This window comes from Diadema antillarum, unplaced genomic scaffold (genome assembly GCF_040938485.1).
Source record: "Diadema antillarum isolate AM-2024a unplaced genomic scaffold, OU_Dant_1.0 seq00001970_RagTag, whole genome shotgun sequence".
Taxonomy (NCBI): domain Eukaryota; kingdom Metazoa; phylum Echinodermata; class Echinoidea; order Diadematoida; family Diadematidae; genus Diadema; species Diadema antillarum.
Window position 1 is genome coordinate 37,157 of NW_027272629.1, and position 26,955 is coordinate 64,111.

General features: G+C 36.6%; 1 protein-coding gene across 1 annotated transcript in view; it reads left to right on the forward strand.

Annotated features, from left to right (window-relative positions):
• The window catches only part of LOC139713448 (alsin-like), a 66,198-nt gene that overhangs the window by 32,596 nt on the left and 6,647 nt on the right, over nucleotides 1-26,955 (forward strand). The window contains exons 4-21 of the mRNA XM_071625177.1: nucleotides 1,861-2,029; nucleotides 4,351-4,463; nucleotides 4,937-5,105; nucleotides 5,410-5,581; nucleotides 7,202-7,457; nucleotides 7,717-7,876; nucleotides 9,069-9,200; nucleotides 10,083-10,211; nucleotides 11,679-11,732; nucleotides 16,981-17,051; nucleotides 18,038-18,209; nucleotides 18,915-19,021; nucleotides 20,193-20,258; nucleotides 21,769-21,867; nucleotides 22,315-22,585; nucleotides 23,720-23,797; nucleotides 24,908-25,029; nucleotides 25,838-26,008. Of these exons, the coding sequence (XP_071481278.1) occupies nucleotides 1,861-2,029; nucleotides 4,351-4,463; nucleotides 4,937-5,105; nucleotides 5,410-5,581; nucleotides 7,202-7,457; nucleotides 7,717-7,876; nucleotides 9,069-9,200; nucleotides 10,083-10,211; nucleotides 11,679-11,732; nucleotides 16,981-17,051; nucleotides 18,038-18,209; nucleotides 18,915-19,021; nucleotides 20,193-20,258; nucleotides 21,769-21,867; nucleotides 22,315-22,585; nucleotides 23,720-23,797; nucleotides 24,908-25,029; nucleotides 25,838-26,008 (2,511 nt within the window). The remainder of the gene's footprint in view (nucleotides 1-1,860; nucleotides 2,030-4,350; nucleotides 4,464-4,936; nucleotides 5,106-5,409; nucleotides 5,582-7,201; nucleotides 7,458-7,716; nucleotides 7,877-9,068; nucleotides 9,201-10,082; nucleotides 10,212-11,678; nucleotides 11,733-16,980; nucleotides 17,052-18,037; nucleotides 18,210-18,914; nucleotides 19,022-20,192; nucleotides 20,259-21,768; nucleotides 21,868-22,314; nucleotides 22,586-23,719; nucleotides 23,798-24,907; nucleotides 25,030-25,837; nucleotides 26,009-26,955) is intronic.

Sequence of the window (26,955 nt, forward strand, 5' to 3'; positions counted from 1 at the left end):
ATTCATAGATCTTATACACCAAAAACAAAGTAACATTAACATATTAAGTTTATGATGTCTGCTACCTGTCTTTAACAAGCTTGTGGTCAATCTCCCTAATCTTTACAACCGGAATATGAGGTATGGACGTTCAGTCGTATGCATCAATTTGATGAATGAAATGGTGTGTGCTCGCTGTATTGCAGATATGTAGCCAGATGGCCAAATTTATTCTGCGATGACTCATAATCAGGACACGTGTACAAGACCACGCATACTGAGGTAGTAACCTGGAAGTACAATGATGCGTGCAATGAGATGCTTGGTGATGTGGCCATAGGTGTAGTTTGGCGGGGATGCAGTGTGAACAGAATCCCTGTATCACATCTCAAGTCATGACTGGTCTTGAGACTGAGGGCTTAACACTTTGAAAATATGGCACTTTGAGAGTCTGTTATGCAGTGTACATGATCCATGTCATCTATCTCTTTCCAGGAGCAGTAGAAAAGCAATGATAATGATTTGTCCAAGTGATGGTCAAATGGCAATGTCAAAAGATTGCTGTCCAGGAGGTGTGGTATTGTTGCCTATGTACACTACATGTAGCAATACTATAGAGTTAGAATGATCCTCATTATTAAAAAGTGAGTATTACAAGGGCATTTGCTCTCCAAAATTAGGTTGGCAGCGAGTCATGTAGTTTATCACTGATCCTTTTCAATTTGATGCCCTTCATTGTACAAGTACAAGTAAATGCCTATATTAGGACAGATTCTTTGCTCCTTTAACTAGAGCTGTGGTGCAGAGACCAATAGAGAACATGGAACAGCATTGTCACCATTCATTGTATATAATGCAGACTTTCCTTCATTGCTTATTGATAGATTGCTGACTTGCAGGAACAACTATTATACATATACATACTACATTGTATATTATATGCCAATGAGGGGTATGTCTACAATGTACCAGTACCTATTATCAGTATAGTAGACATTCTTAACAGAAGAATTCGGGTAAGGGTCTTGAAAATTGTATTCACTGTACTTATATTATATGTGATGGTGCATATGGTGGAAATACACTGTATTTTGGGAAGCAATTTAAGTGCAGAAAGTGAAAGGAAATTAATGGATAAATAATTGATAAAGTACAAACTATATGTAACTTTAGAGAGCAGGCAGGGAAAGGGGCTACAGGGTGTACATGGACATCTTTTGTCAAACGGAGAAACCCTCTTCGGCAGCCTTCTCAATTTCATCAAATTTTCATACTATAGTGCAGTCAGAGGCAGGGTACAGTGTGTAGCCTCTGTCAATATTGTCTCAGGAGGTGTCATGGCTTGAGCAGTGGTGTTGAACACTGACAAATATGAAATTGATTAGTACTGTACATTTGGTAATATGTAATTTTCATATCTTGTAACATATAACATGCTACAGTGTAACTTCCACTAACAGAAAGAAGCTCATAAATGTGAATGCCCTAATGTAAATATTGCAGCACATTCATATGAATTCAAGGCTATTTTCTGATCAATACCTCTATGCAAATGATACTTTTCCCATGCAAAGGCATCAAAGATTATCGGTATGTCATGCATCACATTAAAATAGGATGGAGAAGATGACCAAGATACAGCATGTTATTGTTAAAGTTAGTTTGGAATTCTTAATGTCAGTTGAATTGATTACTATAATTATGCAATAATGTCTTTTTCCACTCTTTGGTTAGCTTTAAATATGGGTTTGATGTATAGGGTGTATTCATTGCAGATCTATGTGCTTTAACCTATAATGTAGATCAGAATTTTCCCAAAAACTTTCAAATGTATCTAGACTACATTGATGTGTCATTTCTTGTCATTTTCATATTTTACAGGCATCAGCCCTGTCCCATCAAGCAGCTGAGCAGTAAGAACATCATCCGCTTGGTTGCAGGGGCCTCTCACTGTGTGGCCATAGCCAGCAATGGTCAAGTGTACACATGGGGCTGTAACTCAGATGGTCAGCTTGGGCATACTGGACAACTTGTGCCAAAGAAAATTAGAGTAAGACCTGGGCTCTGTTGCTAGAAACTTGACTTTTGCTTATACTCAACTTGAGATGAAATACGAGTATTGTCCACAAGTTACTTGTTATCGTAGTTTGCATTTATTTTTGTTCACTATTCAGAAATGTTATAAATTGTTGTGAATGAGCCTAATTCTGAAATTAGTCAAAAAACAATTCTCAGTAAACTGCTGTATCATCTGTACATCGCAGCAGATGACAACAGCAAGCATTGTAAAGTATAATGTACAAATGTACTGTTAAAACCTGCTAGCCTTATCAAGTGTATGAGGAAAGATGAATTTTTACAGAACTCTGACTGTGTGCTCAAGGGAGGTATCATTGTCCAACTGCTGCAGAATATGCATAGCTAGTATTGTATGTATGTACTGTAAGTACAAAATACTAAGCTAATGACCATATCAGCTATGCATCCTTTAAATGACTATAACCTAGATTTGAAAGGCAATCTTCTGAAAAGAATCAGCTCATACGTTGCACGACTGTAATACAAATATACAGTGTTGCCCTTGCAGTGTTTCTTAAACCGAAACTTTCAGTGAGATCTGACATACTTATCGCATTGCCATCAACAAGGAAGTGGGGAATGTCGCTGTTTGTGTTAGTATCCAAGGGCATTGTCATGGTAACACTTTAATAAGAGGAGAACAAGGGTGCATGGTTTGCTGTATAGTGAGTCTTGGTAAATTGAAAGTGAGTCAGTTGAAACAAATATGCATTGCAACATCTTGCCATCCGAGGCAAATGATCTACAACTGTATTACCCTGTGCATGCAAGAACAGAGTTACAAGAATTATCTCAAGAGAGTAAAGCTGTTCCATGTTCCAGGTGAATTTAAAACTTTTCATTCATTAATATTCAGTGTACAGATAATTTAAAGAATTATTTAAAAGTAAAATCAAGGAGAAAGTTTAGGAATTTCATGTTTTCCCAAAACAGTAAATTTCATGAAGTCATGATGTTGGCACTGCACTTTAAATGGTTCGCATATAGATGAACAACAAAATTTGTGTTTCTAGATGATGATACAACCGTACATGAAAACTGTGTACAACTCCCTCTACAACTCTCTCTACAAATCCTTCTGCAAGTCTTAATTTGTGATGTCTTGTCTAAATTCAATGAAATTTCTACATTCTGTTTATTATCTTGCCTCATTTATGCAAGTCAACTTAAACATGCAGTGACATCTCCCAGAAAGAAAGAGCAAGGAAATATTGTCTTTGCAAAGGCAATGTATCCTAGCTGTAATCTTATATTGTATGTATCATAACAATTGTAATGTGTACTGTAACTTATACTGTCCAGGTGTGCAGGGAATTAAATCTTTGTATCCAAGAAACTTGTAAAGTCAACAATAGTAAAGTTTTAATTCTAAGGCCACATGGTATAGATTTGAATTCTGTTCTGCATCAAAATAGAGCATATTACTGTATGACTTATCACTTTAACTTTAACCTCAAAAGAAAACATCAAACAACAGCACTGCTGGTCATTAATCCCATCGATAAGCACATGTGATACTGTCACATGACAATGGAGGAAGCACATGATGTTTCCCTGTTCTTCATTAGTGTTGTGTATTGCTGGAGAATATTGAAGCTCCAAATTCTTAAACTGTTTACCCAGGAGATATGAAATAAATTGGTTCAGTTATTGAGAGTATACTACACAGTATGTTTAAAAGTGACTGGTATCACTCTTAAAGCTAATTAATGTACATTTTTACACAAGAGTAAAATACCTCATCACATACAATATGATTTATGTATGATAAGTGATCACTCAGTACAGAGAGGATTGATATCAATTTATTCAGGACCAGCCACATACAAGACTAGTACAGACATGGTGTGTACAGACTTGAGAGTTGACATTGCCTTAGCTCAGGCTAGGGAAGAGGAGGGAGGCAACTCTTCCTGTTCAAGAACCTGAGACCCCCTTTGTATTTCCGTGCCCTGTTTCTGAAGGGCTTGTGCATGATTTGTCAAATTGACTGTTGATATTACCATCCAAGTCATAGGTGTATATGCAAGACATTTTCCAGCTTTATTGAGGGGGACATTATTAGTCTACAGTATGTTGTGATTATTTCACTCTTACCATAAATTGAATGATATGATAAGATGTGGGATTATGTCAGATACATTTGCACAAGTAGCCATCATTTCCATGGGCAGACATTGTGCATGATTGTAGTTCAGATATTTTAGTATAATGCTTTGAAAGTGTTGCTGCTTTACAGTTAGTGTTCCAACTTACTTTTTTACCAATTTATTTTTCCAACTGAATGCTCAGATACCAAACAACACCTTAGTATGGGATGCAGCACTGGGAGGAACTCACACCCTCCTCCTAGCAGATGGAACCAATTACATGCCAGACGTGTACTACCTGGGCAAACAACCAAGGTAAGGTCTTCTACATACAACTGTAGAAATACGCTTGTAGTGATGTTATCATTAGGCAATGCATTATTATCAAACTATACAGACTTGTGCTCGCGGAGAGCAGTTAACTTTAATGATTACAATTTTTTTAAATGAGATAAACTTTATTGCTCTGACCCAAGGTTTGAATCAGATTGTAGTTGATTCTTGTTGGTCACAGAGCATATATTTTTTCCCCCCATGACCAGCAAATGATTTCACCTGAAGCTGTTAATTAATCTCTCCACTGTCTTTGCATTGATAAGTATTTATGAAAGATGCAAATCAAAAACTCAAAATATCTAAAATGTTTCACCATATTCTTGATTTCAATGTATTCAAGATTCAGAATGAAGGAAGTGTAGAGTAATTCATGTGCACAATGCAAGTTAAATCGAGGAAATAATGGCATCTTTGGTAGCATAAAAATGTGCATGATTTCTTTCCATGAACAGTCTTCAAGAGCTGAAGAATTCCAACAGTACTCCCAACCCAGAGAGTCCTCTCAGAGATAGTGCTGACAAATCGAAGAAGAGACCAATGTCATCAACCATCTCAAAGTCGCCGACAGTGAAGTATGCTGCCCGTGCCAAGCAGCCAGAGAAGCTCTCATTTCTCAAAAAGGTATTTTTCTCTTTTTATTTATTGATAATCAGAGTGAAGAAATCAACTGGCTATTATTCCTTACTTTAATACCCTACCTTACTACCTTACTCTTAGAGCTATGCAGGATTGTAGTAGGGTTAAATTGATTCAATAAAGGGATGGTCCCACATCTAGTGTCACGCTATTCTTGCAATGTTTGTGGCAACATATGTACTATGTGTAGCACTCTGTTCTTTTACTAAACTGAAATGTAGGGACAGAGGAAATGTGGTATCATGTTTTTAGTTATGCGATATCTTGTTTCTGACTTATTTGTGTGCAGAATGGCTGGTTACAGTCCGTGGCTGCTTCAGGGGATCAGTGTGCCTGCATTGCCGACAAAAGCGGTTATGGTTTCATTGCCATCACTCACGAGTTCTCAGCCACTGAGAGGTTACTCCATAGTCAACTATTGTCCATCAAGTCCACTATTGTGAAGACACTGCAGACTTCAGGTGAGATGATGGGGATGGAGATCTCCATCTCAGGTATAGGACCACTGCTGAGATATTACAGCCTTCTGGTTTACCTTTCAGTAACGTCACTTTTATTAAATAAGTACCATTTATTAACACTGTGATCCAGATTTCTCTGACAGAGTAATATGATACAAACGGAATAGTTGCTGTTTCATCAAGATTGCACCTAGAACAAGAAAGTTGCGGAATTTTTATAATGTGTGTTTTCATGACACAGTGATATTATGGCAATGACACATGCAAATTAGATAATATCACTGTCACAGGTAGTTCCTTTTCCTGACTGCAAAATCTTGAAAATGAGGTGAAGTCACCTACCAAAAGTCTCCATCTAATTTCCTTTCCCTGACTTTAAATCAAGGAGGAAACCTCGTGTACTGTAAAAGAAGGAATGTTCATGTGCATTGTAATTTCGTGAATTTTGCGATAGCCAAGATTCACGAAATTAAAATGCACATGAAAGTTCTTGTCTACACTATATGCATTGAATGTTAGAGGCAACGCGCGAAAATTTCATGCCGCGAAAAAGGCTGTGGGCTCCAATTCACAAAAATTCCATGCCGAGAAAATATTATGTTTTACAGTACTTCAAATCCATTTGTGTGCATTTGTGAAACCTACATGTAGCAGTGATGACTTCATGGGAGTAAAGTCGTGTACAGCAGTTACTGAATTGTTACCTAAAAGTGTGATTTCTTTGTTTTGTTTCATGGTGATCGAACCTGTGCATTGAAATTTTGCCTTCCGTGCCCTCAAGGAGTACAGCCCAAATATATATTTTTGTTAATGGTTTCTAGAGATTAACCTGTACATTCTATGCACAAAGCACAATTTAGCAAGTTTTTATATAAAGAAAAAAAAAGTCTTGATTGCAGGAAGACCATCAATATTGTCATTGGAAATCAAGTGGAATGAACTTACCTGTAAACTGACCTTGCATGTAGTTGCATGGCCGTCATTGACAAGATTTGACACCACAATTTATATTTCCATGTGTTGAAAAGTCATCCATTTTGTCCCATATTAGCTTGCCTTAGCCAGGCTGTCTCCACGTGTCGAACGCTAGCATCATGCATTGGTAGTTGCATTTTGACTGTCTTACAGCTGGATATACAAGTTGTCTGTTGCATTTACCTGAACTGGGAGAGAATAGGCAATTCATGATGAACAGCTTGCAAAAATCAACTTTTTGTGTATATTTACAATTGTATTTATGACTTTAATTATTCAGGTCACAAAAGTTTCTGGAAACATAGATATGAATATAAATGTACAAGCTATATGACATGAGTCCTGTGGCATGCTTTTACAAGTAAATGCTCTTCGTGTGAAGGTAATCCCCTGCATTTTTATATATTTATTTTGGATACTTTATTTGAATTGTTCCCTCTGTTATCAATAGTGTACTTTCAATTTGACATGTAGAATGTTATAGTGTACCTTCAATTTGATTGTACTACATAATGTGCACTGATGAATACAAATGATTTATATAATTATTGCTGATACTTTGTTCCATTTTTTTTATATTTAATGGAAAATGGAATGCAGAAATAAAAATCAACTGAATTAAACTCTCTTCAAATTTCTATGCAGATGTGCAGAAGTTATTGGAGGGGACTATCTACATCGCCCCACTTCGTCATGTCCTTGACACCTTCACTGCAGCTTGTGGTCTGGTGGCTCAGAACAGCCTACAACTGACTGGCCTGGTCCAGCGCAGCAAGGAATTGTGGGACATCATGCTGCTGAAGGAGGCAGGTCGCTATGTTCAGATCTTCCAGGAGTATGCCAATGCAGTGTGTGACTTTGTCACCATCACTGGTTTCACCCATCTGGGAAAAGTAGCAAAGTAAGTCAAGACGAAACATTCTTATCCTGTTCATGATATTCATTGTGATGTGGCAGGTATTCTGCATGATGAGAGATTACTTTTGTGCTTTGTGTAACATCTTTCTTCAGGTTAGCAATAACGGGTAACAACAATGATCAAAAAGTGCAATGATACGAGTTGTTGTATTCATAATGAGTATTAAGATGCATGTGATACTGACATGCGCATCTGCTATCAGAGTTTTATTTGTATACCACCTTGTGTGTTTATCTTGTAGTGATGTCTTGGCAAAGCATGACACAGTCTTTGCTGAGATTTTGAATGAAGACAAGCCGACTGTGTTTGGTGCTCCACTGAGATCTGCCATGAAGCTTCCTCTAGACAGGATAAAAACTTACTCATACCTCCTGACAAAACTTAAAGGGTACTATGCAGAGGTAAGTTGAGTATGTACACACACATACTGTATGTGGCATCTTCACCCATATTCTGTGCTAGAACTTTGCAAATCTCTCCACAATGGCTGTATGTGATTATTTGGACAATTATGTTGGTGAAAGACAAGAACATACAAATCTAATCTGACCATTCTTCTGTCTGTAGACATGATTTGAATTGACAAACTTGCAATTGTTTGAGACAACTGGAAGATTACTGTAAAAGTGGAAATTTTCGTGGTGTTTCGTGCAACCCGAAACTAGCGCGAAAATATAAGCACTTAAATATTTTTGTGTGCCATATGTTCCAGCAGTTGATGACTTTATTCCGTGGAATTAAAAACATGCGAAACTCTTCTTGCCCCGCCGAGCGCAAAAAATTTGTCGTGCGAAAATATCCACTTTTACAGTACTTAATGTTGAAGATGTTAATGTTTTAGAGGTATTATCAGTTTTAAGGGAAATTACCCCAATTTGTATGTGGATTCAGTGAATGCAAAATATTGGTGGAATAAATTAGTGAGGTTTGAGGAAGATCGGAAAATCCATCCAAAAGTAATGGAGTTTAAAGTTTTATGTGCAGTCATGGCTGGATAAGAATACTACAACAATTTTTAATGTCACAGTAGGGAAACAGTGCAAAGGAAATATCATAGCGGTTTCAACATATTGATTGCTGGATTGTACGATTGACTTACGTCTTTCAGAAGGCTGGGGCAATAGCATTACCCCTACCATATATTCATGTCAGGAACAAGTCAGAAGAAATTGAACTTTTTGTTTAAAAATAGCTTTTTGTGGAATTCTCTCTATATTTTCTTTATATTTTTTGCTTTACTGTTATATCATGAATCGTTGTACAATTGTAGTCTTCTTTTTTCAGCAACGATGGCACATGGATTCAGCCAAAGCTTTAAAGATTGATAACTTTCAAACAGATTGCCTCATTTTTCGTCAATCTTCACTAATGTATACTCAACTGCTAATATTTCTGCATCCGTTGAATGCACATGTATATTTCAGGTTAATTCCCTATTAAACCCCCTCCCCCTCCCCTGAAAAAGAATTTTAAAAAAATCATCAGATGTCTCATATCATGAGACATGGTGTAGATAGTGATGGTGATGGTGACGGACCGTCAGAACCAGATTGATATGTTATGTACAATACCGGGTATATATTTGTTTTGCAGGATTCTAATGAGTACAAGCTCCTCACTGACAGCAGTGCATCATGGGAAGAGCTGAGGAAAATGGTGGACAGGAAACAGTCAGATGCTGATGACACTCGTGTCTTCTGGGAGTCATGTCCAGCAAAGCTTGCTGTTAGTTCACCTTTTCAAGTCCTAAGTCCTCAAAGCTGGAAACATTTCCATTTTAATGCTGTATCAAATTGAGAACACATAGTCACATAAATATCATATTGAGTCTTGAGGGCCAGAAATGATAGCCAAAAACTCCATGGATAAGATTGATGTGAGGGGATCTGTCATCTAGGTTATGACCAAAGGTGTTTGTAAAATGGTAATTAATGAGAAAAATATACTGTAAAACACGATATATTCGTGGCATGAAAATTTCGCGAATTAGAGCTGACGGCCTTTCTCGCAGCATGAAATTTTTGCGACTTGCCACTGGCATCCAATTCATATTGTGTAGGCAAGAACTTTCGTGTGCATTTTAATTTCGCGAATATTGCCTCTCGCGAAATTTATGACATTAAAATGCACGCGAACATTCCTCGTTTTACAGTACTCAGATCAGCAGGTATGAGCACAATCAGTCAGATGACAGCATTATCATCAGATTACAGAGGAAATTGAGTAATAATGTGGATATACAGATACATATATGTGAAATATCATTCAGATACTTTTCTGTCATACAATGGTAGTCATTTTTACACGTACACTTCTTTTTCCATCACATTGTTAACTCATTTTATCAATGCATGCCATACAACTTAAACATGGTGGATGCTTCTTCTTGTGAATAAGAGATATTTATAATGTGATTCATTTAATGTTTGATTATACCAGCATTCAGAAATGTTTCATTATATGCCTTTGCTTTCATTTAAGTTCATGATCTCAAGTTTGCCAGCCAAGAAAAACAGAACTTAAAAAAGAGGGGAAAACATAATCTCAGCTTCACATAGAAAGGACACCTTCAATACTCACAGTGTATTTCTACCTTATTCTTTGTAGGAGTCAATCAAGAGTCCAGACAGGCGGCTGATCAGAGACAGTCGTAACAGACCTCTCCAGCTTACCAGTGGCAAACGCCTCTCTACTCACTGGTTCCTCCTCTTCAATGACATCTTTGTACATGCAACAGTAAGTATGCAATCAATAAATGCTGTCATGAAAATACATTATAACAAATATGCAAACAATAAGAAGAAATCAGAAGCATGTATAGTACAGTGTAAGGAATGGTACAGGGAGGGAAAAAAAAATTATGTTAAAATTTTACCCAGGCAAAACATCACTGCAGTGTTAAGCAAATATCAAATGTAGTATGATGATGTTATTATGGTCTGTTGGTATCTTCTTTCATCTTGGCACTGATCTTTCAGGGGAACTGCTGCAATTACCCTAGCATTGCAAGTTACCCATTTTCCACCTGGGCCAAAAGGGATACCCTGTGTATCAGAACATGTCTATTGGAGGGAGATCAAAGCAGTCAGGGTTTGAGTCCCTTGCCCTATCTACTATACATTCTGTACCACTCTTCCTCTGCCAGTCAGAGTCAGTAGGAGAGGCCATAACGTGCCCCTAACCAGGAATAGTGATACAGACTCCCCACCCCTCCATCCCATAGTAATTCATTTCTCTCTCACACTCCACTGTAATCATTCTGACAAAAGACATGGTATGATTTTACATTCATGACTCAGTGTACACCACATACTATTTGAAAATTGTCATTTCTTGGAATTTTCAAAATTGTTCATACTTACAGCTTTGCAGCTCCACCTCATAGCATTTGTGGTGTGTGTGTTGTTTGGGTTTCTTGTGTGCTTTGAATTTCATTTGGGACTATCTCACTGCATAGCCTTATAAATTATGTCTCTGGAATCCTGTGGGAGCCTTAGTCACCCGTGTTCTGGACTTTGAAACCTAGATGTTGAATGTTGCATGTGTGTATGTGATAATTTTTGAATCATTATTTTGAGTTGAGAGGCGATTAGGGAGGGAAATATACAAGTTCTACCTGAAAATGATGTTCTGCCCTTGCTCAGTACTGTGTGTGTGCATGTGTGGGCAATCATTGCAAGTGTGCTCTGATAGCAAGCAATAATACATTAATGCAATGAAACAATTTTGTTTGTGGATCAGTTATGACAGGCACTGATTCCATTTATAAGAAACATCCCATTGTTGGCTGCTGCACATTACACATTCTTTCTGGTAAAAAATATAGAAATATCTTTCATTTACCCTGCATCCCTGCATCTCCTTTTTTCAAAGGTTGATGAATTTCTTGTACATCGTGTTGGAGTTTTGTGTTGTTTGGTGTGATGTTTGGAGTGTGAAGAGGAGCTATCATTTTTAGTGATCAGATTGTTCATAAACTCGCTGTATTTGCTGAATGTTACAATTATTGTTGCATCCTAATGAAATAAAAATGAAGGTGTTTTGAGTCACATGCATTATGTCGATTGATGGAGAGGTGAACATTTTCTCGTAATTGTTCACTTATAGTTTTACAATCTTGTACTAGTAGCTATCATTACAGAGATTTTACTGAAGTTTCTTTGTCATTTCCTCTGAAATTGCAACTTTCCACAAACAAATAAGGAGGACACAAAAGTTCCCCTTCCTTCTGTACAAAAGCCACCAGAACCAGACAAGGTACACAAGTTAGTTGAATCCTGTGGTAGACATCATTATATATGTGTCATGTGTATTTGCAGTGAATTCTTTCAGTAGTTGTAAGATGCAATCCCATGTTTATGTTGTGCTCATGTTTCGCTTACTCCTACAAAACTTCTCTCTTTGTATCAGTATAGTGCTGTTGCATTTTTCATTTGAATTCCCTGTATACATACAGTGTATAGAGGCCGAGGGCAGTTTCTTTATTTTTTTTTCCAGTCTCAAAGTTGCAATGTAGAATCACACCCTCCTAAAAAGTGTAGTTGCTTTCAAGTTGAGCTCATTTCCATGTTCATTGTCAATAATTAAGTTTAAATCAAGCAAAGAAAACAGTGGTGGGTTCAAGACAATCAGTAAGAGATGTTTTATGGGGAGAATAGATGCTAATTGTGTTTGTGTTTGTTTTTGTTTTTTGTACAAAATTTCTTCAATGATAGAACCAACAATTAAGATAGTAGGTGATGGCATTATCAACTCACTTCATGACCATTTAATTTTAACCAGCATCACTGTTTTGTAAAAAGTGCAAACCTTTATAAAAATTCCTCAAACTCTTATGTTCTCCTATACAGTCAACCTCAGATACCTTGACATCAGATTGGCTATCACTTTAATATCTTGAGGCAAAAGAAAAGTTCCAATTTTGCCTTATGTATTTCTTCTTCTTAGAAGTACATACAAATATAAGTTTAGATACATGTATATTGCTCACAGTTTGTTCTCATCTATATTTAACTTTAATAGTACTTTTCCCCCACACGACTTGAAGCAAAATTCCAACATTGCTCATCTATTCCAAGACAGACAAATACCAAGATAAAGCGTGTTTGGATTGCGATCATAATACAATCTTGTATCCAAGGCCTTAAACTATAAGCAAGAAAAATACCCTACACCTACATAGATGGACACAGTATGCACACAACACTCTTTGCCTATGAGGTGCTTATTGCAGCACAATTATGCAATCCACGAGGGCCATGCAAAGCAGTGGAAGAGCAAGTGTTCCCTTTTTTCTCTAATCGACATGTACATACATGAGCAAGTATACAACTAGTATACTACAGACATGCTACGTGCACATGAAGACACAGACACAGTTCAGCACGCATATCCTGCACTTTTTGTATTTATCTTCTTCTGTTTTCTTTTTCAACAAATTCAGTTCTTTTACCAAAAAATAGAATGTTGCATTAAAAGTATACCGGTAGTCCAGCCCCTTTCCATTCATTCACATTCTTATATTAAAATTGCCATACAACAATGACAAACATACAGTCAAACAATTGACATTCTACTCACCTTATTGAATATCAGTTTAAAAAAAAAAAGTCCAACATTGATTAAGTTAAGGCAATGCGGTGTATGCAGAAGGCAGCATTCTTCATTAAGTCAACCATTTTCTTTAGCTCTGACTGATTCGAAGTATGCGAGGTTGACTGTACTATGTGATGAAACCACTGTTTTCTTTCATCTTACTCGAACTGAGGATAGTCATATTGAAGGCAAAGTCAAGTTTCACTTTGAATTGAAAAATGTTGGAGTCATATGTTATGTTTGTTATTCTCAAAACTGATATGTAATGTTTTGGTAGCAGAAATAATCACTTTATGTTGCACAGTTGCTGGAGCCTATCATGTTTGTGAATCCCTGCAATGTTGTAAAAGTAAGTGTTAGTCTACTTTCTGTCATGGCCATTGGAGCAGTCTGGATTTCAAGTCCATCACTTGCTAATATTTATCATTTAACTTATACTCTGTAGGATTTGACAAGAGTGGGCTTTGGAAAGGTAATAATACATGATTGAGACATTTCCTGTACTCCACATTATTATTAATATTGATAAAGACCACACGCTGTCCTTGTGCAGTTATGGCAAGCCATAGTGCATACATGTATTTGTACATACACATATAACATGTACATGAGTATGAAAGCATGTACAGTGTACAGTACAACATCAAACCATTTCATGCTAATTACATTTCCCATCTCTTCCATACTTGGTAGAAGTAACAGTGCACTTTGGCTCTATGTGAGAGCTGCAGCTTGCCACATGAAATAACAAGTGGTCATTTGCACTGTACTCTGCACAATGTAGTCAGTGCATTCTGCTCAATGTACAGTAGTCAGTATACGTTTTCTGCTCTGGTGGATGTGGGCTAAGAAGATGCCATTTTAATACACCTGCAAAGTAGTGATATCACACAATTCAATTTTGAAAGTACATATCAATCATAGATATCTCAGGCATACAGGATAATTCAGCATAAGCTATCTTATGAAAAGCTAACATCATTAAACCTGCATGGATTTTTGCACAGTTGGGACCTGCCAAATAGATGGGATACTTTGTGATACCACTTGTCACACACACAAAAAAAAATCATCACTTTTCGTCCATCTCACTATCCACTGGAATACAGCAAATTTATCATATAGATAACACACCACCTCCGTAGAATTCTCAGCTATGCATTCATTTTTTTTTCATGCTGATATTAGGTGCCATTTTCTGCTTACATCTCACACTGATTAAACTTTTTTTGTGACTGCCAGTGAGCAGTGTATGTTCATAAATTCTTCTGTGAAACTTAAAGAAATAATCATGAATGATTACAATAATCAGTGTGCTGATCCTGGTGAGCTGATCTAAGGGTTTCATTGCTGTAATCATTAAATTATAGTGAGTGAGTGTTTGAAACAAACAATACACGCACACACACACACACACACACACACACACACACACACACACACATTGTTTTCTTAAGAAGGACAGCATTTAGGATTTTCTCTATTTTGCTGGTCTGTTTTCATTCTCAGCTGTTGATATTGTGTGCTTGCTGCTTCCTCTGTTAAAGTGCTGAGTTTTCCTTTGCCGTTGTTGTTTCCCATCACAACAGAAATTGCAGGCAAGATGTCACTGACTCACCCTCATACTACATTGCCTACAGTGTGTACTTGGCAGAAGGACCCTTGCATGAAATTCGACCCCAAAATCAAATTTTGAGTGTGACATGATTTGACAGTGTTTTTAGAGCCCTTTCATATGATGTAACCATCATTTTTTTGTGTGTGATTTTTCGGGAGCACAAGCCTAAGGGCCCTTGTGCTGGGCAGGCAATGACTACATGTGTCCCCTGAAAATAAAGATGTATCAACTGATTCATAACTTGCAAGTGTTGTTGTTTTGGGCAAGAGCCTGATGCTCCTGTCTTCTCCACATAATTGTTTATCAACACCCTGCTATTTCTGTATATTTGTTGTACTGTGTCATGCACTCTGCATTCAGTTGTCTGCAGTTGCTTGTAATCTAGCTGGAAATTTATATCCATTATTTTTCCTTTATCTATTTCCACATGTTGTTTGTCTTTTTCATTTAGTACATTGACCATATGTGCAAGTACTTGATCATACAAAATTTGTAACCATATCTGTACATACATTTGATGAAGTGAACAGCAAATTTTTCCATTTGATCTTTATTGACTTTTTCCTGTATTGGTTGTTTATCACATGCGCACCTGTACATGTAGTGTACTAGGTTCTAGAGCTCCCCTCATTGGATTGGCTTGCCAATGACCCTTCAGAATTTACAGTGTGTTCTTTCCATTGTACTTTTCAATAATTAACCTGAATGAACATGAATTTTACTATTTTCAATAATCTCATTACCTGGATTAGACGGTTTATGTAGAAAACTCTCCTCTAATAAACTAAAGGCATGATTGAATGTATTTTTCTTACATCTAACTTGTGTTTGTGGACGTGCTCAGTCTACTTCGTTTGTTTTTTTCCTCAGATATTCAAACATGGATATATTGTTAATTTGTGCCAGTGATATTGTTGTTGCTTTTGATATGGTGATGGATCCATCTACTGTAGATCCAACTGTACTCTTTGCCTTTAATATGTTACCGAGGTTCAGCATTTTTTTTTTTTTGTAAGTAAGAGATACCGTACTCAAAAAGCATATTCATTTGCCTGAAGTATTTTTTTTTTTAAAGTTTAAAAGAAGAATTAGTGCAGACTCCATAATATTTCATCTGATGCAGTGTAGGGAAGGGCAGATAAAGAGAGAGGACATATTGTACTTACGTTCTGTGACACAGTGCACTGCATGTTGATGTGAGCCTCTGCATCGCTTTAAAGTTTGTCATCAATTTATGCTGTCTGTATTAAGACTCAATGTCAGTGATGTTTTTGTGATTCACATTTATGTCTTGTGGACACGTTATACCCATAAAGATGCATGAATAAATAATGATAGCAATCTTGAAGGATTGCCAAACAATGCTATAGTTTTTGCACTCTGAAGAATAGGAAGATAGATAAAAAGGAGCATGTCAATCCATGATATTACTATCAGTTAGAATAAGGACACATCACTTTTAATAACAATTACCGGACCTGACATCTCAGGAACACACATGCATATATATATGTCGTACGCACAGTTCTTACAAATTCATATATGCCACCTCATATGCATCAGGTAATCTTCCCAATAGATACTACTACTAGTACTAATAATAATAATAAATAACACTTACATTGTACATAGTGCTTAATTCTGACATTTCTATGTGCATTAATACGGGAAAAAAAATCATAAATCAAACTACACCACTATGTGCATTGAAAAAAAAAAGAAGATTAGGATTAAGTAAATAGATGACTTATGAATCAAGAGTTTGGGCTATCAGTAACCTTCTCCAAGCTTGGTAATGGCTGTGTGAAGAGTAACCTCCTGGTAAATCTTGTTTTTCAGAAAGTCTAATAGTGTTTTAAACCTCATACAGCATTTGTTGTAGAGTGATGATGTGGCTATAAGACAGTTAGATATGGAGAATGTTGAAATGGTATTTTATTGCAACGTTAGTTTCCTATAGGTTTATAGGTAAACACTGAGCGCAAATCTGCCCTTAATATTATGTGGCATGGATGATCAAAAAACGTATCTGAACATCCACAAGTATATGAAAGCTCCTATTGATGTTTATATGTGTAGATTCAAATCCGTAGCTGGTCACAAGGTGTATACCGGAAAATACCAATATCAACTTTGTTTTGAATTGTTGAAAATGCTGATAATCTACATTTACAGATTCCACAGTCAAATTTCACTTATAAGAAAATTATATGACAAATGGCAGAAAACTTTAAATATAAATACAATGTATATCACCTTTTGTACATTGTGTCTTATTGTATTAAAATTCAGTTCTCCAGTCACCAGATTTTCAGCCTGGCTCTCGTTTGGGCTGAACCAGTTCCAGACTCGGACCAAGTGACGTAAGTTTTTGCTTCCAAGTTTTATATCTGTTGATAGTATCTTCATTTTGTAATCAGTGAAATATGGATTTTATAGATTGTTGCAATGATATTACTTCTTATAGGATTGTTGCAAAATTGGAATATGAGCAGGAGACCTTCATTGTAAATCGAATGATACAAAAAGAAGACTTCAAAGCCAAAGATACGTTGTTGTAGAACATAATAGTTATGTGACTTTGCATCAACAAACACCCACCACACATTGCATAGGTTCATATCCTAGTTGGCATGAAAACAAGTGTTTCTGACAACAATGTTATATGTTTTGTTTCATTTTTTTTTTTTTGGGGGGGGGGGGGGGGTAAAGGAGGAAATGCATGTTTTGTAAATCATGTGAAATTTGGAAGCTAAAAAGTGAAAGTAGAGTTCCATAGTTTTTGTAGACCTCTGTTTGATGTTGTACATTAAAAAAGTACAAAAAGTTTGGAAAACAGCTGTAAGTCTGATACCATACTTTGAAATGAAGATGAATGAATGATATTTATAATTATGATAACAGTTACAATAATTATGATTAGGTATTAACAGTTTTATATGTTACATACCCATATATGTGGAGTTTTGTGGTTATGTTTATTGCGAAGCTATTTCAGTAGCACATGGTTGTTACATACCAAACTATTACCAGCATATTGGCATACATTGTATGTCCCTCCCATCCCCAGTGTTACAGTAAATGGGATAACCTGGTCAGCTAAAAACAAGTTGACATTCCTCCCAGAAAGCTGTGATGGTTTGATAGGGATGAGAAGGGTTACGTACATGGTATTTTCATTCATGAGGTTCGGAATACATGTACGTGCTCCGGCCAAGAGAAGAAAGCAAGCCAGTGGCTTATTTGCAAGTAACTCACAGTAAAAATGAATAAGGTATCACTTCAGATATAAAGAATCATGCTGCTATTTTCATGGTCTTCTCTTTTTGTGCCAATGGTAAATCTCTAGAAATGCTCTTCAATTGAACATGCCTGAGGAGACACTGTTGCTACAGGCTCCCAGTGCAATGGAGAAAGCTGAATGGCTTTGGTCCATCAATCAAGCAATTGATGCCATTTTGACAGCCAGTCAGAAACCTTCATCGGGTGATGTCACACAGAAGGACAGTCCATTCCAGAAGGTAAGATGTCTCCTCTTTTTCATACAAGGGCCTTATTAAGCAAGCAAAACCATTCATTGCAAAAGACTTCTGAAAATATTGTTCTGAAACAGATAATGTCAAAGTGCAAGTCAAAATATTTGATATTTCTAATCAGGAAAGGATCAAGCCCTGAACTTTCCCAGGAGTACCAGTAGACATCTACCCAATTAGTTATCCATTTCATCTACTGCTATCTCTGTCAATCAATATTTTACAACTTTGTGGTTACGCTATGGTATTTGCGCATATTAGAATGTGATACAGCTGTACTGAGATGTATTCTTGGCCTTGTGTGGTGTCAAGAAGAAAAGAATAATTATACACTTTGTATGATATCCTTTGCATGTATTACATTTCCCCAATCATAGACACAGGAAACCACTCTCCTTTGTCTCATCTCTTGAAGGCTTGGGTGCATATTCCCAGCCATTTTGGAGATGATAACAACATTGTCTTCAAGGACAAGCATTACAACTGCAAACAGCAAACATATGTTGTACAATTAAGGTGCTGTACACAAGTGCAAATCACTGTATTGGCTTCACCTGCTTTTGTTGGATACTTTTTGCATGTAGACAACTGGTAACTTTATGATGGAATGGATCATGGTTTCACAAGTGTTGACTGGTGCTTTTTGTATTTCCTGTAATCCATGCTACATCCTCTACATCTTCTGTCTCCTAGGTTCCACCAAAGTTAACCAGACAGGGACGCCATGTATTTGGCAATGCAGGGGTGCACAAAGATGCTGTATATGAGGGAACATGGCTGAATGGAAAACCCAATGGAAAGTGAGTTGTAGGAGTATTTGTTTTTAACTTTCTTTTGTTCTCCATCTCTGTAGTGTCATCTGCTTTGAAGCTATGAATATTTAAAACTAAATGAATGTATTAAATCTGGCCAATTGGACTTTTGTGGAAGGTTTAACAACTCATCCAAATTCCTTCTTTAGGCTTGACAGACTGACAATCACTATCCTTGTGTGAGAAGTGGATGTTAATAATGCTCAAGACATCAAGGATTTCTCAGATGACAGACTTTATTTTTACCAATTTTAATCCAAAACACTTTTAATGGACATTCAATTACTCTTACATCAGGCTGAAGGCAACAGGTGATTGCTATACTATTAACATCAGAGCCATGTGACCAAGATCAGTTATGTGCCATTACCTTTAAATCATTCCCAACTGGATTTTGCCAAGTATCAAAACTGTGCACTTGCATTTCAACAATGCATGGTTCCCTCCTTATAAGGAATTTTCCATTTTTTGCCCTTTAATTTTAAGTCACTGACCTCATTCACTAATTCACTGCTTTATGTTTCAGTAAATATGACACCTGGTATGCTGTAAATGGGCTAGGAACAAGCGTTTATACTTAATACCCTGTTTTCTATGAAAGATGTTGGTCTTTCATGCAATATGGACATCTTTTTATACTACCTGTATTCTGTCGATCTCTATTGCTGTCATGAAAATTCCTGTCTATATATTCCAGCACTCTAATGATTTGCCCAATTGAATCTTTGTAGTAAAATATGCAGATACCTTTTTGATGGTTATATTGATACAATATGCTGTAAAACATCTAGGTATGGCAGTTGTTGAATAGTAAAGGTAGGGTCTCAAGTCAGTTTTCTACATAGTGTGAGTTGCAAGGTTTTAGATTGTTCAAAAACTGTGGAATGTACTGCAATGTGTTTCTGTGTCTTTATGATTTTTGCATAACTTACTCATTATGGAGCATGGTCCAAACTATTTTGTAAAGGTTTCATACCAGTTTTGATGAAATAAATCATTGATGTTAGCCTCACATGACTTTGAAAACATAACAGCTCTGTTTATATGTAATAAGAGCATCTTAGTGCTCTAGATGAATGGATTTGCATTGTAGCTGAGCTCATTTCATTACAACTTTTTTGCTCATATTTTGCTTGTTTGCTGTGTTGTCTTCTGACAGGGGCATTCTAAGATGGCCAGATGGTAAGAAGTATACTGGCAACTTTCTGCAAGGTCTGCAACAAGGGTGAGGATGCACTTGTTTGAACGACATTGATCTTATCATATTGTAATGTGGTCAAAGCCTCAAATCAGGATTTCAGATATCTCTCTAACAAATTACAACATTCCAAGTGTATTTGAGGCTTTCAATTTTGAGTTATCTGTCTCAACCACTGTTTTATTAATCAGAGCCCTTTTGTCCATAAGCCTCTGAAACATGTAGTTGTAAGGTTTTCTGTCAAACAATTTGGATGTTACAAATTTGATTAAAGGAAACCAAGGCCTAAATATGAATATGAATTGAGTGAAAACAGCAATATTTGTAGAACACATCAGTGAAAGTTTGAGGAAAATCAGACAATTGATTCAAGAGTTATGAATTTGTAAAGATTCTGTGCTGTCATTGCTGGATAAGAAGATTACTACAGTTCAATTTGAATTTTTTTTTTTGAAGAAAATATATGAAGAGTTCCACAAAATTTCACTTTTCACGGAAGTGCACATTCCCTCGACCTCTTATGTTAAGCAGGGCTCGACACTAACGGTGGCCCGGTGGCCCAGGGCCACCAAAAACGCATGTTGGGCCACCAAAATTTCAGAAATGAAGAATTTGGTAGCCTGATCGGGCCACCAAAAAAGGTCGGATGTTTGCCTTTGGGCCACCAAAAATAAAAGTTAGTGTGGAGCCCTGTGTTAAGGGTAATATTCCCCCAGCTTTCTGAAAGAGGTAAGTCAAGTGCTCTTTCATTACACTGGTAAAGTACAAATATGTTGAATTTTCTCTCCTAATCCATGATGAGGTCATGAAGCATAGTAGTCTCATTATCCAGTGGTGCAGGCTCCGAAACTTTAAAAATTCATAACATTTTAATCAATTGTCTGATTTTCCTCAAACTTTCACTGATGCGTTCTCATAATATTGCTGCTTTCACTCAATTCACATTTAAATTTAGGCTTTGGATTCCTTTAATCAAATTGTAATTTCCATATAAATATTCTTTTGATTGTTTTTGAAAGTAAGACCATGAAAATTTGAATTTTTGTTTGAATCATTTCTGCTGACTTGTCTTTCAAAAATTTGCCTCTGTGACAGGGCTTCAGGTTTGACCAATTAGATCAATATTCAATACCTAAACATCCAGCAATTATGATTCAAGATATCTTAACTTATGACCAATGCATTCAGTATTTTGATTTAAGGTATGCCACTACTGTCAGTGAAATCTCAAATGTTTTGTGCCTATTCCTTCAATTGAAAAAGTGAGGAAAAAGATGAAATATGTTTGTTGTGCCTTTCAGGAAAAATAAATGTCTGTGATATTCTAAAATAGACAAAGAACTACATGTTTAACATACTAGTCAATTGTCACCCCACTCCACACACCACTCACACTATAACACATACAGATAGAAATAAGATTACAGCTAGTTTCTCATTGTTTGTGTTTTACCCCACAATTAGTCATTCACAATTTTGTCCAATATACCCAGTAAAATTCATGTGACACAATGTTTATCACCATTTTTGTTTCCAGTCATGGTGTTCTCACCATACCAGGTCCAGATCCATCACAGCAGGAAGTCTATGAAGGCCAGTGGCATGATGGGAGAATGCATGGTGTTGGTGTTCTAAGGTATAGTATACAATCAGGTTTATCTTGATAAGAATATGAGTGAAATGGGTCTAAGTTTGTTACATATATTATAATTAGTAGTGTCAAGCACATTGTAAAATTTGATGACACAGAATTGCTTGATTTGAACTTTGTTTAGCACACTTTGCGTGTTCCGTGAGTTAGAATCACACTGAGAGTACATGCCTGTATTAAGATGTCTAACCAAGTAGAATAGAAGTTTGATTATACTGCATACTATAAATATCAAGTGACTGTGCAGGTATTTTGTGGAACAAGACTATGCATAGACAAACTATTATTTATGTGAAAATGAAAATTGAATAGGTAGGATTGTTAGGCACATAATCCTGCTCTGTCATGAACTCTGTTACCAATCCCCTCCAAACTTGTGAATGCAGCTGTAAGTTTTCTCTGTGATAAAAGCCAGTCTCTGCTCTCTGTCAGATACCACAATGGATCAGTATATCAAGGGGAATTCCAAGATGGTGTACTGCATGGGCATGGCACTCTTCAAATTGGCAATACTGCTGTGCAAGACATCTACATTGGTGAGTGGCGAAATGGCAAGCGTCACGGCTATGGTGTCATCGATGACAACTCACGTGGAGAGAAGTACATGGGAATGTGGCACGATGACCATCGTCATGGCAACGGGCTTGTCATCACCCTAAGTGGGATCTACTATGAGGCAGTGTTTTCTCACAACAAAATGAGCGTAAGTTGTCATTTTGTCTTCCTGGTGTTTGACATGTGGAAACAATCATTACTTTTCCTCATGATTTTCAATAGATTCTACTTCTTGGTAAGGCTATTTTACATAAGTCAGGATTCCACTTTTATAAAAGCATCTTTTAAATGTCCTTTGTTTTCGTAGTGAGAAATGTGAAATGCCTGTTGGATGTTTTGAGCATTCATTGTTAAGTTCCTTGTAGGAGTCCATGGATAGCTTAAGTGTAAATGATTGTATGATGTGTCTTGTGTCCCCATGCATCATGCATTTTTCGTCGTATTGTGAGCATGTAAAGTAGTGCTAATTTGTTATGTCTTTGTACCTTGTGTGTGTATTCTATTTTGCAAATAGGATTATGGCTATTACAGTAGTCTCTGCATGTATAGTACTGTAGTGTTGGGCAGAGCACCTGATTTTACGGGAGAGCATGTCTCATTCACATCACAGATATCACACACTAAATTGCTGTATAGACATGTGTAGTGATTAGCGTGTTTCTTTGTGTAGTTTGGGTAGTGTGTGTGTGGTACCGGTGCTGGTGCAAAAGTTTACACTTGGCATGCATAGATACATGTATGTCAACTTGTAGTGATACAGTGAATCTCTTCTACATTGTACATTTAAGTCATGTTTAAACATACATTGTATACCTATCACCTCTCAGCACCTGACAGTTTTTTCAGAATCTATATTTACCATCCATTGTAAAGACTTTCCAAAGGAAACCGTGCAAATAGATTAGGTTTGTCTGGACAATTTCTATCCTTTCTTTACCCTTTCTTAACATTGATGTAGGGCATTTTGTCAATTAGTTTCCACCCATTACAAGGAAATGTCTACAAGATTATCAGGTAAATGTCACATGCATCAGAACTATTTGTTCACCCTGCATGTCAATTAAGCATGGTACTGAATGAAACAGTACCAAAATATGCTAAAACTGTGTACCTACTATAATGTATTAGAGCTTCCTGCTGCTGGCGATTGAGTTTTGATACTGACAATATTGAATGATTGTCATAATCTGTTTGCTGCTGTTCTATAAGACCATAATTTTCCTGTGATTCAAGAAATTACTCAGTAAATTGTCTGCATGGTGTGTGTACTCTCTCTTACCAGGGGTCAGGTGTCCTTGTGACGGAGGATGGCACGTGTTACGAGGGGGAACTTGCTACAGGACCAACACTAAATGGAAAGGTGTGATAACTGGCAGGGAAAATAAAATGCTAGGGTGTTTAATATTGCATTGGTGAATAAAAGGCCCATTGTACATAAATGGTACAATATGATTAGTCTCTCATGTTTTGAGTGCAGCATTTAGTTAGGTTGAGTTTAATGCCAACTATTAACTGCCATACCTATAGTGCTGATAACCAGATGATAATCAAAATAGTTTTATTCTTGCGGTAGTTTTTTGTTACTCATACATGTCATTGTCATGCACAGACACACACTATGTTCAACTATCCAGCATTGCATATGATGCTAGTTTGTATGTGTGATAACGTTACCATTCAAAATTGAATTCCCCATGTGTTATCATAAATGTATTTAGTGCTGATGATTGGGAATATTCAGACAAAGTAAATTATAGAAATTGTATTGTCAAACTGAAATGATAATCGATATGATCAAAGTGTTTGTAGTGTGGGTGGTTAGTAGTCGATGTGGCTAACCTTTTTAATTTGTTTTACATCTTATTTCATAATACCATGCATTCAAAGAGCTCACATCAGTGAACAAGATAAAGATTGAAAAGATAATGTGTGATAGAGAGTGACCATATGAACACTGTAAATGAGGATGTCGTCATAATCCTTTTCCAATGTGTACTGTAAAAGTGGATATTTTCGCGCGAGTAATTTTTCATGTTTGGCCGGGTAAGATGAATTTTGCATGTTCTTAATCCCACAGAATCAGGACGTTGACTACTGGAACATATGGCATGCAAAAATATTTGTGTGCTTTTATTTTCGCGCTAGCTTCTGGTTGCGCGAAATGCGCGAAAATTTCCGCACCGCGAAAATTTACACTTTTACAGTGTACTGTATTATGAACATGACCATGGAAGGAATATTTAACTTATGTCCAGATGGGAACAGATAGGTTAGTTGCATATTTATTGTCATACTTGGAGGGTAAAAATGCATTGTTGTTTCTTAATCATCAATATTACTCTCAAGATTCTACACAACAGTAACAGTAACTGAAGGAGTATGCAGTCTTGTTCTCAGTGGTGATAAATTTCATGCATGTTACGACAGGTGTTTAAAAATGTTGAAGTGAATGTTTATGTTTCTACCTCAGGGGACCCTTACACTCCCTAATGGTGATGTGCTTGAGGGAACTTTCAACGGCCTGTGGGGGGATGGTGTGAAGATCAATGGCACGTTTAATAAAGGCATGCAGGAGGTATCAAAGAGGCTGTGGTGAGTGCCATGAGTTGTGGCTATCCCAACATGAAGGATTACTCTCTGTACAAAATTTGTTTAGCTATTCCTTCCTAGATTCCATCCAAATATCAAAATGACATTGAATCATTCTCATGTTCTAGATAAGGTCTCTGTATGTGCAAACTTCTAAGGGCACCATACTTGAAATAATTCTTGAAAAAAAAAAATGGCTTCTATTTCTTTATGAGTATACAAAATTACACAGTTTAGATCTTCATGTATGTGTTGTAAATTCGGAAGGGGAAAATAGTTGCTTTGTGCAAAGTCCATTGAGGTGAGATGTATTTCATGGTTGGGTAGAAAACAAAATCTCTCATATTATTTCACAGTGTGGGAATTTTCATGATATTTATTCAAAAAGCAACATATAAAAATGAACACATTATATAAAGTAAAATTTCAAGGAGAATCACATCGTCAATGACCTATGCCGAGAAAGAAATGAGTAACTGAAGGAAAATCAAGATTGTAATCTATTTTTACATGAGAGACACTATACATCTTCCTTATAGGGAATAATACAGTCTGGTTGAATAACAGCTTTGTTTGGTTGTTTGTTCAGTTTACCATGTAGATATATCAAAATCATCAGAGTCTTACACTGTATGATTCCACTTTGCTCTAAAAGAATCACAATGCAGCCATATTGTCACCATTCTATCCAAGGCAGGCTAGCGGATGAACTGAACCAAACTCATAATGAATGCAATAGAATAAGAACATCTGTGATGTGAAGTATTTTGGTCTAATGTGACTTTATTTCTGTGTCCTTTGGTAATGGCAGTGCTATTGGCAGACATACAGTGCCCCCAGACCAGAAGTGGGAGGACATATTCCGGCAATGCAGGAGTCTGCTTGGCTTTGTTGACAGTGTCCAACCAGACTCACACAAGGCATGGGAAGCTATAGCAGTAGCACTCTCCACTGGACAAAGACATCAGGATACATGTGACCAGTAAGAGAGAGTGGTCATACAGAACACAGTCCTATGCATCCTATTTTCTGAGTATAGAGAAACAGACAGCATTTGGTGTCATTTAGTAAGGATCAAATTTACTTTTGAACGAACATTTATACCACATGGATCTGTAAACGTAGAGTGAATAATCACAACCACTCATTAAACTTACTTTAATTATCTAAAATTGCATGTTTCTTTGTTGCATTGGAAATGTGTTGAGCATAAAAGAACATATGAGGATTTTTAAAAAATTTTACATCCCATTATACATGTTATGCCATCTCTGGAATAGATCAGTTGAGAATAAGTGAGGCTTACAAGATGGGGTTCAACCTTTACACTTCTTGTGAAGAAAATGAATCAACACTCATACATGTAGCTCATCCTACCCCAGTCTAACATACTAAGTACTCCCGTTCCTTGTAAGAATAAGGGAATAATTGTGAACCAGAGCTCCATTTAATACACCAATTCAACTGGAAGAGTCTCTCCCTCTCTCTCATATCCTCAAGATGTTTGTCATGCTCTTTAGATAATTTGACACAAATGAAGAGATGACTGTGACTTGTACTGTGGGAGAAAAGGGAATTTTTGATAGTCTCATCCAGCCAGAGCTTCCGAAATTACCAGGAGCCTTTTTGAAGAATGTGCATTTGAACTAATACTGAACTTTGTGTAGTAGTATTTCTCAGAGCATATTAAAGGGATGCAAGCCTACAAACTTATTCGATGCATTGTTTGTTTGATTAACCATAGAAAAGTTAACAGATTGTTACGACAATGATAGTATTTCACAAGAAGTTAACAAAACTACAGTGTAAGTGTGATTGTGCAGCATAATTTCTTGGAATATAAAAAGGACCCTTAATGCCTTGGCCTGGCTTTGTCTCTAGAAATATGAAGACATGAAGGGTATTATTTCAGTAAGATTAGTTAAAGGA